General features: G+C 38.5%; 1 protein-coding gene across 1 annotated transcript in view; it reads left to right on the forward strand.

Annotated features, from left to right (window-relative positions):
- Positions 1 to 13644, forward strand: part of LOC117115426 (low-density lipoprotein receptor-related protein 2-like) — a 61008-nt gene that overhangs the window by 21155 nt on the left and 26209 nt on the right. Inside the window, exons 14-23 of the mRNA XM_033259214.1 lie at positions 2162 to 2214; positions 3075 to 3231; positions 4196 to 4388; positions 4860 to 7294; positions 8548 to 8989; positions 9533 to 9766; positions 10402 to 10790; positions 11358 to 11483; positions 12257 to 12704; positions 13196 to 13417. Coding sequence (XP_033115105.1) covers positions 2162 to 2214; positions 3075 to 3231; positions 4196 to 4388; positions 4860 to 7294; positions 8548 to 8989; positions 9533 to 9766; positions 10402 to 10790; positions 11358 to 11483; positions 12257 to 12704; positions 13196 to 13417 — 4699 coding nt within the window. The remainder of the gene's footprint in view (positions 1 to 2161; positions 2215 to 3074; positions 3232 to 4195; positions 4389 to 4859; positions 7295 to 8547; positions 8990 to 9532; positions 9767 to 10401; positions 10791 to 11357; positions 11484 to 12256; positions 12705 to 13195; positions 13418 to 13644) is intronic.

Here is a 13644-nt window from a genome sequence, read left to right on the forward strand (position 1 = left end):
CCCCCCCCCCCCCCCCACCCTTGGAAGAATCTGGCTACGGGCCTGTTAAATATCATATGTTGTGCATACAGCAATAATGAAAATTGGAATAAAACATTGTTACAATCAGAGACCTGTATCGAGGTGGCGAATGAAAACCAATGGCGGCGTCGTGATTTCCCGGTGGGGGTTGGGGAGGCTGGGGTTGTTGTCTTCGCAGAGAAAAATGTAGGCGTGGTTTTAGGGGTTTCAAAAGCTTATTTATTCGATTTTAGAGTCTATTAATATGTACATGTAATACATGTAATTTCTTTGAATTTCTTTTCTCCCCGACGAATTGTGGTTTTTCTCCCCGACGGGTGGGGGGGGGAGGCCTCCCCGACGGGGGTGGGGACTGTAGCACCCCTTCCCCGTAGCGCCGCCACTGACGAAAACACTATAATTTATTACAATATTGTTTGGGATATTATCAGGGATGATTGTAAATTAACTCTTTTCCGTTATAATCTCCCTGCTGTGCGACCACTACCTCTCTCCCACTCTCACATTTGGTGCCGTTTTTTCTCCCTATCTAATCAGTGCATCTAATCAACCTATATAGATCAATAATTTAATCATTTAATCATTTATCTTACTATATTTTGTTTCAAGTGGCCCAGAGACTGCGTCAATCAGCAACAGTATGCCATAACAACAAAAGTGGTGCCCACTGACCCTGAAGCATACAGCGCGGATCATGATTAAAGTCTAAAATACAAGAAGTCTAAAATACAAGACGTCTATCCATGGACCTATTAATAGGTCCATGGTCTAACTCTAGAGGGTGAATTGTATAATAATTGAATTATATCATACATATTATATTCCGGAAAGGAAATGCCAAGGTTAACTTGGAAATAATTCAATAACTAAAGAGTATAGCCTACAAGTATAGCCTACAAGTCATAATGTTGAAAGACCGGAAATACAAATCCTTGAGTATGACATGACCTACATTGAGTTAAAAAATATGTCACATAATTATTAAAAAAAACAAAAAAACAACAGTTTTAAATTAATTACAGACATTTCACTACTAAAATCATTAAATTTCCTGATAGCAATTTAAGGTGCATTGTCTATAATAAATTATTGAACCTTCATTACTTGGCGGGAATAACAATTCTCATTCAGCTAGTACAATTAAAATATTCCTCAATTGTTAAGCAATTCATTTTTTTTTCGGGTTTGTATTGATTTAGGGTGCAGTGTAGCTTTAATATACTGTATGGAGTTACAGACTGGTAATAAGCATAATAAAGGAGTCAAGAAATATCGTCGCTCAACTAACACAATAATACGCGCTGTTGTTTTTAAGGACTTCTTGTGTGGTAAAGAATACAAAGTTGCTTGACAACCAATACGCGCTCGTTTTGACGTGCTACTGTGATTTCACGAACTAACACAATCTACTTTGATTGTGTTAGTTCGTGATGTGAGCGACGATATAAGGGCTACCGGTACGTCTACTTGCAGAAATATTGTAGTTATAGTAGTCCGCCCTTTGCTATGTACAGTTACGGTTCGCCTTTCTTTCTCTCTCGTTTTATTTAATTCAATACCTTCAATTCATTTTCCTTTCCTTTCATTTCTTTTGTTTTCTTTCCTTTTATTTTATTTTCCTTCTTTCTTTTCCTTTCTTTTTTCTGTTCTTTCTTTCGTTTACTTCCGTTATTTTCTTTCCTTTCCCTTCTTTCAATTTCTTTCATTTTTCCTTTCCTTTCATTTTACCTTTTCCTTCTTTTTTTTCCTTTCATTTCATTTTCACTTTTCCAAATATTTAGGGGGACAGGGTATCTTTAATATAACTTTATGGACCCGTCTTACCATTATGAGTCAATAAGTTCGCAATAGGTAGACTAAATATAATTATAATCATGCTGCCTCTACTTGCAGTGTCATAATTATATTAGTCCATCGCTTTGCTTTGTACAGACAGGTACAACCTAACCGCAATCCCTTCCAATATGGTTCTTCCATGACGTTAACTTTATTTATGTAAAAATACATACAGGATAATACATCCAACCAGATAGCTATATGCAAGGTTGTGAATTCTGATTTATAGTGTGGAACAACGAGAATGGGAAATAATACAAGACTGTTTATAATAATAATTTATTGGTTCACTCTTTTGAAAAAGAGGAACACTCTCACGCAGGAGAGGTTCGACCATACAGCAACAATAGTTACAAAGTAAAGATAAAATTCATAAAAAGTGATAATAATAATGAAATAAAAATATTTCAAATGCAATAATAATAACAATAATAGTTATAGTAATAATAATAATCATAATAATAATGATAATAATAATGATAATAATAATGATGATAATAATAATATTATTATTAATGTTATTATTATTATAATTATTATTATTATTATACTACAGTATGCATACACATGTATAAAAAACTAAAATGACGAAAGAAAAGAAAAAAAACCCCGTATACATAATGTATAGGCAGTGTATAATGGATGCGTAAACATCATTACACTACAGCGGTATTTGCATATGCATATCCTCATTTTTTAAAAGAACACACAAAAGAAAAACGTACACGTAATACATAGGCAATGTATAATGGATGCGTAAACATCAAATACGGTACACTACAGAAGTATAGAGAAAGAAGAGAATTCCACTCTTGGTTTAATTTTTGATAAATGTATTAAAAATATCTAAAAGATATTTCTAAAAGTTTAAAGACGAATGGGTTAAGTATTATAATAATCTGAAGAACACTTCAGTTATTAAAGAGCATTAGGCCTTACGTTTTATGAAAACAATTAAAAAAAAATAGGCCTGCAGGTTTAACAACAGTTTTTGACCACGTGTTTATTTACGCCATTGTTTTTTTTAAGTAGGGTTTTTCTTCCAGGCACACAGTGGAACTATTGCATAATTATAGCCGTGACCTTTCCTTTACCTCGAAAATATAATTAAGGTATGGCCTTCAGACCCCATGTCGGCAATGTAGGTACTAGATTGTACCGTACTCCAGCGGAAACCGGATAAGAATGAGGATACACCCATTGGTAAAAGGATGTAGCTTAGTTATTCAACAGACAATATTCATTATCAGCAAGGGAGTTTGTGTGGGAAGAAAATAATATGCCTACAATTTAAAATGGAATTGATAACGAAGTGGTTCTGGATGACAATTAGATTACTAGTTGTTGTTTTTATATTGAAATGTAATGCCGATGGTAAGTAATTTCTTGTTTTTTGTTTGTTTTTTTTTTTTTCGAATGCCAATGGACAACAAATTTTCCGAACATGGAGCTCCATGCTATAACGTTTCTTCTTCCTTGGACTTCAGTATTCAAAAGCAATTCTCGTATTTTAATTTGGTTTTTATTTACAGTATTTTTCAACTTCTTCATTAGGCAGATAGAATATATAATATTTACGAAGAGATCTCGATGATGGGGAAAAACCAACAATCTAGGCCAATACAGAATGTAAAACTCTGTTGTTCACACATGTAATTGTAAATTAGGACTTCGGTCTCCTAGCATAGGATAGGCCTACTTAGCAGTGACGTCCTAGTCTAGGCCACAGTCCATCATTCCCCTACCGATGGACCACTCATGTCGGCCCCACAATGGTTAGGACTGAGTAAGGTTATAGATTGTTACCTCTGATGCTGTAAAATGGTTCTTCATGCTGTTCTGTCCATTTCTTGATGTTGTCACACCGGTTCGTGCGCTGTCTACCACGTCTGCGTCGGCCGGGCTTAGATTCACAGTCAAAACTATCCTTCAATCTGCCGCGGGCCGAAGGGTTTCTATGAAGAACACAACTAGACGAGGCGCACGCAAAGGAATCATTTTCAGGGGTAGATCCAGTTGGGGGTTGGCAAAACCGCTTCAACACCCCCCACCCCCCACCGTTTTGAAACTAAATGTTAACATTTCAATGCATATATTAAAATAGCACTACTACTCATCTATTCTGAATATTTTGTTCCCCACCACTTCCCCCACCCGTTTGAAAAATTCTGGATCCCCCTGATTTTAAAAGATGATCAGCTCAGTCGAACGACGCATTTTGCGCCCGGCTTAGTCTGTGATCGTATGATCACTGACCAGATTATCAGATACTCTGCATAATACAATATAGAGTATACCGACACGCGCGTGGTTAAAACGACTGCTCATTTTCTTTAAGATTTCCACAAAATTATTGCAGGATGCGCAGACGATGGGTCAGAATTCACATGTAAGAATGGCAGCTGTATAACTAGTGATAAAGTTTGTGATGGCAACGAAGACTGTTTAAGTGGAACAGATGAATTGGACTGCCCATCACCTAATTGCCTAGAATCAGAGTATGCATGCCCAGAAGGATGCATTCCTACCAGGTAGGTTTTATGTTCATGGTGACACCAGAGACGTATAATCCATTTACACCAACCAAACCAAACGACTGTTTGAGCGTCATTCAAACAAATGTAGTCCTGAATAAAGTATTAATAATTTTCTTGGTTTTTTCATGTATGACGTACGGTACTGTACTGAATGCTACCGGATTTTTTAGTTTCGAACGTACCTAAAAATATTCCAAGGTAAAATATTTCTATGCAGTCCTTTAAAACTAATCTAATGAATGGTTTAATTACTGACCCTGAGGAGACCTACCGGTACATAGATTAATCCATGATTCTTAATTGGCCTCGACTGACATTAGATACGGCATACGCAGTTCAAACTACGAGTTGGATTATAGGCCTACATATCGAAATGATCACAACACAGCACTAATCATAAAATTAGTCATCAATCCGTTCAACATAGGTCTGTTCTGTTTTAACTTTACTTATTGTTTCCCTTAGTTTCCAGTGTGACGGGGACAATGATTGCAGCGACGGTTCGGACGAGCTTGGTTGCAACATTGACATCTGCTCGTTAGACCAATTCCAGTGCAATGGCGGAAAATGCATCCCACAACGCTGGGAATGTGATGGAACTGATGACTGTGGAGATGGATCTGATGAAGAAGACTGTGGTAATCAGAGTTGCCTCTCCTTCCAGTTCCAATGTAGCCATGGTAAATGCATCCCAGAAGCTTGGCGATGCGACGACTCTCCAGATTGTACTGATGGCTCAGATGAAGTCGACTGCGCTCCTCAAACATGTTCACCAGAACAATTTCAGTGCGAAAATGGTGAATGTATACCAGTAGATTGGAAATGCGATCGTTTTGATGACTGCGGCGATAATTCAGATGAAGTCGACTGCGCTCCTCCTCCAACATGCTCTCCTAACCAATTCCAGTGTAGTAACGGTGAATGTAGACCAATAATCTGGAAGTGCGACCGTACCGATGACTGTGGTGATAACTCTGATGAGGTTGACTGCGTTTACACAACATGCTCACCTGAACAATTTAAATGTAGCAATGGTAACTGTATACCAGCAGATTGGAAATGCAACGGTACCGATAACTGTGGAGACGGCTCAGATGAGGTCAACTGCGCTCCCTCAACATGTCCACCAGGAGAGTTCCAATGCGGTAATGGTAAATGTATATCGATACTTTGGAAATGCGATCGTACTGATGATTGTGGTGATAACTCAGATGAGGATGACTGCACATACACAACATGCTCACCTGAACAATTTAAATGTAGCAATGGTAATTGTATACCAGAAGATTGGAAATGCAACTATGTTGATGATTGTGGTGATGGCTCAGACGAAGTTGGCTGTCCTCCTCCGTGTGAAACAGATGAGTTTCAATGTAAAAATCATAAATGCATACCAGCACGTTGGAAATGCGATGGTACTGATGACTGTGGCGATGACTCAGATGAGTTTGACTGCCCTACATCCACATGCTCATCTGGACAATTTCATTGTAGTAATGGCAATTGTATACCTATTGGTTGGAAATGTGATCTTGCCGACGATTGTGGTGATAACTCAGATGAGGTCTACTGTGCTCCTCAGATGAGGTCTACATGCTCACCTGAGCAATTCCAGTGTAGTGACGGTGATTGTATACCAGTTGGCTGGAAATGTGATGGCACTGGCGACTGTGAGGATACCTCAGATGAAGTCGGCTGTACTCTTCCAACATGCTCATCTGGACAATTCGAATGTGACAATGGTAACTGTATACCAGAACGCTGGAGATGCGACGGTACTGATGACTGTGGAGATAACTCAGATGAGGTCGACTGTGCCCCTTCAACATGCTCATCTGGACAATTCCAATGTGATAATGGTAAATGCATATCAACAGGTTGGAAATGCGATCGTACTGATGACTGTGGCGATAACTCAGATGAGGTCGACTGTGCTACTCCAACATGCTCATCTGGACAATTCCAATGTGATAATGGTAAATGCATACCAACACGTTGGAAATGCGACGGTACTGATGACTGTGGAGATAACTCAGATGAGGTCGACTGCGCCCCTTCAACATGCTCATCTGGACAATTCCAATGTGATAATGGTAAATGCATATCAACAGGTTGGAAATGCGATCGTACTGATGACTGTGGCGATAACTCAGATGAGGTCGACTGTGCTACTCCAACATGCTCATCTGGACAATTCCAATGTGATAATGGTAAATGCATACCAACAGGTTGGAAATGCGATCGTACTGATGACTGTGGCGATAACTCAGATGAGGTCGACTGCGCTCCTCCAACATGCTCATCTGGACAATTCCAATGTGATAATGGTAAATGCATACCAACAGGTTGGAAATGCGATCGTACTGATGACTGTGGCGATAACTCAGATGAGGTCGACTGCGCTGTTCCAACATGCTCATCTGGACAATTCCAATGTGATAATGGTAAATGCATACCAACACGTTGGAAATGCGATCGTACTGATGACTGTGGCGATAACTCAGATGAGGTCGACTGTGCTGCTCCAACATGCTCATCTGGACAATTCCAATGTGATAATGGGAAATGCATACCAACCCGCTGGAAATGCGATCGTACTGATGACTGTGGCGATAACTCAGATGAGGTCGACTGCACTCCTCCAACATGCTCATCTGGACAATTCCATTGTGATAATGGTAAATGCATACCAACAGGTTGGAAATGCGATCGTACTGATGACTGTGGCGATAACTCAGATGAGGTCGACTGTGCTGCTCCAACATGCTCATCTGGACAATTCCAATGTGATAATGGTAAATGCATACCAACAGGTTGGAAATGCGATGGTGCTGATGACTGTGGTGACGGCTCAGATGAGGTCGACTGCCCACTTCCAACGGATGAGAATGCTATAGTTTGTAAGTAACTCACCTTGACAAAAACATGACTAAATATGGTCAACATCATGACCATATATAGGTACTGTACATCATGACTATATATGTGCATACATTAGTTTGTCAAAGACAATTTCATACAGTAGTATGGGCAGAGTCTTAGGATTTTCTCTCCCCACCCCCCGCCACTTGTATTTGTAGGACACACATATTCATATTTCCAAAGATACTAGAAATACAAGATAGAGTTCTCCACACAAAAAAAAGTGTTCCACCGAAATGCATGGTGGGAATACGAACAATGGGACGCCCCTTACGGCTGGATCTAAAAATACTTCAACCAAACTTTCGTTACCAAGTCGTCGCGTATTTTATTGTCAATTCTCAATTAAAAAATTGTACACAATTGTACAATTAGTACAATTGTACCCAGACAGTGACAACCGTGAATACATAATTCCTTGGCATTTGAAGCGTTCTGGGCTATCATTTTTTTCTTTCTTTTTCTTTCTTTTTTTTTCTTTACCTCCCAAAAAAGGGGGGTGGGGCCGGGGCGCCCCCCCCCTAAATTGGCCCCTGTGATGTACTGGACGCAGGATTAATATCCCCTATGTCCAGAATTTATCTAGTCTATTCTCGAACACATAGCGAGAGGGAGCTGTTACAACTTCATTTGGTTGTGCATTCCAATTGTCTACAATGCGATTGCCAAAGGAAAACCTTCTAAAGTCCACACGGGAAAGTCGCTTTAGCAGATTAAGAGAGTGTCCTATCATGATTGGTCAGTTTGTTATGTTTGATTGACACTCTGGAAAGTCAATTATTCTTTCCGGAGTGTCAATCAAACTTAACAACTGACCAATCAGAACAACGCTAGGAATGCGCGCCGTCTTACAAACACACGTGTTGTCCCACAAACGCACGTGTTCGCGTATGTTTTAACACTGCCGTCTTGTGGGACCTTAGCAACAATATCCAAGGGGCGGAGCTTAGCGGAAAGGTCCATTAACCTGAAATATACTTCATTGTTCTACTTTTTAATTCTAAGATAATAATTTATTTGTATTTAATTGTTTAGCTGAAGACAGGTCCTACATCAGGGTTCTCAGTAAAAAGTAGAATAGAGGTTAAATTTTTTAGGAACTTCTATACAAATATAGTATTAATATTTATGGAACATTTCTTAATGCAACTTAACCCCGATGAGAACCGTACTAGCGTAGATTATCGGTCGATCTAAAATTTAAATGTTTGATTTATGTTTCTTTCCACAGACCAGTGCCAAGTGGAGAATGGTGGTTGCGCAGATATTTGTGTAGCTTCGTCCAATACAACTGTCTCGTGTGACTGCTCCATTGGGTTTAAATTGGGCAAAGATGGAAAGTCATGTGACCAGGATACGTCGTGTAAAGAGGCTGGTTATCAATGTAGCCAACTTTGTGAAGATGTGCAGGGTGAGATCAAGTGCACATGCGTTGATGGTTATAAACTAGGTGGGGACAATCGCTCCTGCTCTGCTGACAGTGATGTGACTCCAAGATTATTGGTAGCTGCAAATTATCACAATATATCTGAATATGAAATTATGAACGGTACATTAACTCTAACCAAAAGTAAGGCTTTAGTAGAATATAGCCCTAATATTGTTGCGATTGATTACAATCTACGACAGAATCGTATCTATTGGAGTGACGCTACAGAGAAAGTTATCTATCGGTACGTTTTCATTGAAAATAGGGAACTTTCGATTTGGGCGACGACGCGACGTTTGAACGGATTTACTCATGCGTGATTCTGCTATGTTCTCTGCACAAACGTAGCAAGATTAGACCAAATTGCAACCTAGAATCCCACTCATTTCTATTACAGTAGAAATTAGTGAGGAAAAAATGACAATTTATGTCGGCCCGCCGCTGGTCTCAACAGCTTGGAAATGGCCCCAGCATAAAAAGTTGAATACCTGGGTACGCCCTTACCGCGTCGTGCAATCGAAAGCTACCTGTTAATTACTAATAATTCATCTGCATGATTATATTTAATGCTATACGTGTATATTAAAAGCATGAATATCTTAGATAATAAATTTCTTTTAAACTATTTTATATGGTAATTTATTATTTTTTGTCTTTGCTATGTGTTTTTTTTAAATGTAAAACTTGTATGTGAAGTGACAAAACAAAAGAAACGAAACGAATATATATAGTTCTCGTCGTCAACATTATCATCATCGCTTGTATCATCATTGCCTTTTCATTTCAGATCGTCACTCGATTTAGATAAAATCTCAGATAGGGAAATTGTAGCAAATACGTCCGGGTCCTGTGACGGCATTGCCATTGATTGGATACACAATAATATGTACTATACTGTAGAGGAGGAATACACAGATGATGACGTCATTAGAGTGGTGGATCTTGACAGTTTGCTGGGAGTGACACTGGTATCTAGTGGTTTATCCGAAACAAGAGCGATTGTTGTACACGCAGGAATTGGGTATGTCGGTAATTTTTCTCTGACCACCACTGCGATGACTACCCCGTACGATCGAAACGAGATGTTAGAGAATAACCTCATTCCCCATGTTATAATTTACCCATGGCATTTGACATTAGATGGACAGGATGGACTTTCCTTTTTATTTTTTAACTAGGATAATATTAGTAGATTAACTTATATAGTAGGTTTTTATTAAGGCCAACTCAGACAGCGTCGGCCGACGCAGCCCGACCCGATTTATCGTCGGGGACAGTCTTAAGCCGTCGTGAGAAATATTAAACATGTTTAATATTCCACGACGCGACTGCCCCCGACGCAAACCATCGCGTCTGCGTTTAACTCACACAGACCCGACGCGACAACAAATCGCGTCGGGCTGCGTCGTGCGACGCTGTCTGAGTTGGCCTTTAGAGTGCTTGGTTTCGATCCGGGGGGTTTTTGTTCAATTCTGAAGATTTTGCACTCAAAAACAAAACTATAAGAACCATCATCAACGCCATCAAGGAATTTAAAGTATTGATATCGGATATGTTTCCATTCGAATAACACTGCAATTTTAATAGAATGTAATTACAATGTGAATTTCCTTGATAGCAAACCGATTTCTAGTAACATTTATATTGTGTCAACAGGTATTTATTCTGGACAGACTGGGGAACTGGCATCATTGAAAAAGCTGGAATGGACGGTTCATATCGGCAGACAATCGTTAAGGATCTCATCTGGCCGAACGGCTTAACGATAGACTTTCCAGCATCCACTCTTTACTGGATTGATGCCAAACTGGACATCATCCAAGTTAGCGATTTTTATGGCGATAATATACAGACAATATACTCCTCGACAACTATGATTAGCCATCCATTCGCAATAACTGTCTTCGCAGATACTCTGTACTGGACTGATTGGTCAATCGACGGTATTGTTGTAGCAAACAAACTTGATCCCACGTCAACTGTTACGTCATTCCCTATCAATCAACCAAAAGGTTTGACTATTGTCCATCCTCTTCAACAACCAGGTATGTCTACTTATTTTGTGTCAGTTTCAAATGATAGTATTATTTTTTTTAGATTCTCCGACATACCTTTTTTTGCCACAAATGATTACATTACACCTGTATGAGATCTGAGCCAACTATTTATGAGAAAGTGAGCTAATTAATTGGTTGTGCACAAATGTTTTGAGATACATATTATAATTGTGTGTGGCGCAAAGGATTTTTTTTTTGTATGGGCCGACGCATTTCTATGATGATTGCAGCGTGAAGAGGTCGAGGTGTGCACAACGAATCGTTTTTATCGACGATCCACCCAGACTGCAACGACAATCAGCTGACGGCGGCGTTGCGTCGTCGAGCACTCACACGAAGCTGAGATGCTTTCGTCGGCCGGTGGTCTGACGACGGCGTTGGCTGGTGCAGTGTGTGCGCCAGGCTTTTAACCGCGGTACAAAAGGATGGTTTCCGTAAAATGTTGATAAAAGAAAAGGTACCATAGTTATTAATGATGTGCTATGACATATAAATTAAAGTAAACTTAATTATTTTGTTATTCTTTATGTTGTTTAATCATATTTTGCACTGCAGAATTTGAATATATTTGTGGCAAATGTGCCGAAAACCGAATTTGTCTTCCAACCCCAGCCAACATATCGTCCTCATCATTCGTCTGCAGATGTACAGACGGTGAAAACTGTGAAGACACAGAGATTGGTAAGGAAAAATGTATGCAATTTACTGAATACATAAGATAACATGCTACAACTCCCATAAAATACCAATACTGTATTGTGTTTTTTTTTTATTATTCTTTAATCAATTTTTATAGAGATACAAAATGTTAACACCTCATTAACACCTCTAAACCATAGTAAGTAAATCATTCATCTCCATCCTCCCAACCGACTACATCTTTCTCAATTCCGTAGTTGTTTCTGAAATTTTTGTAATAGACAAACGACGGAAATTTATCAATAGCATATGGGTCTACACGTTTTGTCTAACGCCCAGGACAACATTTTTCCCATCAGAACCTTTTGGCTACATTGTCCATAAGGACCCTAGATCATAGACTTGTCAGATTACTGACAGATTATTGTAAAACTCAAGAAAGGTGACCCATAAATCTTCATCTTGTCCACTTTGTTTGAAATTCCACGACTGTGGTTCTGTACCTGCAACATTTTTCCCATCAGAACCTTTTGGCTAAATTGTCCATAAGGACCCTAGATCATAGACTTGTCAGATTACTGACAAATTATTGTAAAACTCAAGAAAAGTGACCCATAAATCTTCATCTTGTCCACTTTGTTTGAAATTCCAATTCTGTACCTGCAATTTTGATCAAACCTACACTCAAGGAAAATTATTAGGTACAAATCTGAAGACATAAGTTACGGAAATGCATTTTACTAACTTCAGAAGTCTGCCAATATGAAATATTGTTTATGTTGAATGAATATGAACTTTGAAAGTTTCTTCTATAGATCCATGCAAAGTTGACAATGGTGGCTGCGCAGATACCTGTATAGCGTCATCTCATAGAATTGTTTCATGTCTCTGCTCTGATGGGTTTGAATTGAGCGCAGATGGAAAATCATGTGACAAAGTTAAGTCGTGTAAGGAGTTGGATTATTATTGTAGCCAACTATGTGAAGATGCGACGGGCGTGGTTAAGTGCGCATGCGCTGATGGTTACCAACTGGCCAATGACAATCGTTCATGCCTTGCAGACAGTGACGTAGATCCAAAGTTATTGGTCGTTGCAGGTAAACATATCATATCGCAATACTCAGATGTAAAAGGAACTTTTATCGGACATTACTATACAATAAAAAACAGGACTGTAGAAGGAAATAAAATTACTGTGGTAAATTACAATCTTCGAAAGAATCAAATGTACTGGAGTGATATATCAAAGGAGGTTATATATAGGTAAGTTATAAATTATTATCATCCTTATCGTCATCGTTTTGAATAGCGTAGTGGTTAAGATGCTTGCTTTTTAATCCTGGGCCATGGCTTAGTTCTTGTAAGGGCAGGACTTTTTCTCACGACTCGAAACAACTCCACTGAGGCTCATAAAGAGAATTTGCTGATAAAAGCATCACATTATTTATTTTAAAGGGCCCTGATTATCAGCCGACCATTTAGGATATGCTTTTAGGGTCACTCTATAAATATGGTTAAACAAAGAAAATCCATCAGTTTACAATCTGTCAGGCATAATTTACCTCGACAGTGTTTAACCACTCGTAAGTTAAGCCACAACCCTTCAGGGTGAAACTGGCCCAAATGTAATGTAATATCGGTTCTCAGGAGAAAAAAATTATTACATCAACATAATATTTGTAAAATGGTTAAGTGTATCTGCAATACCACTCTGCCGTTAGCAAGTAATAATAATTTAATAATAATAATTTCAGGTCGTCACTTGATTTTAATGACAACTCAGACGCAGAAATTATAACGGATAGATCCGGAGCTTGTGATGGTATTGCTGTTGATTGGATACACAATAATCTGTACTACACAGACATTGACAATGACATTATAAGAGTGGTGGATCTTGACAGCTTGCTAGAAGTGACACTGGTATATGGTGATTTATCTGATCCAAGAGCGATTGTTGTACATCCAGGAATTATGTAATTATTCAGTTCATTAAAATACATCACGGTAGTTTAGTGCAGATGAATGCGATAGTACTTTTTAAAATTACAATTTTCAATAATATATATACGTATATATACATATTATATATATATGTATATATATATACATATATATAATATATATAATATATATATATTTATGTATACATATATATGTATATATATGTATATGTATATATATATAAGGCTTTGAAACTAAC

Source organism: Anneissia japonica, unplaced genomic scaffold, assembly GCF_011630105.1.
Source record: "Anneissia japonica isolate Jap-2015-1 unplaced genomic scaffold, ASM1163010v1 scaffold287704_len1198815_cov201, whole genome shotgun sequence".
NCBI lineage: Eukaryota > Metazoa > Echinodermata > Crinoidea > Comatulida > Comatulidae > Anneissia > Anneissia japonica.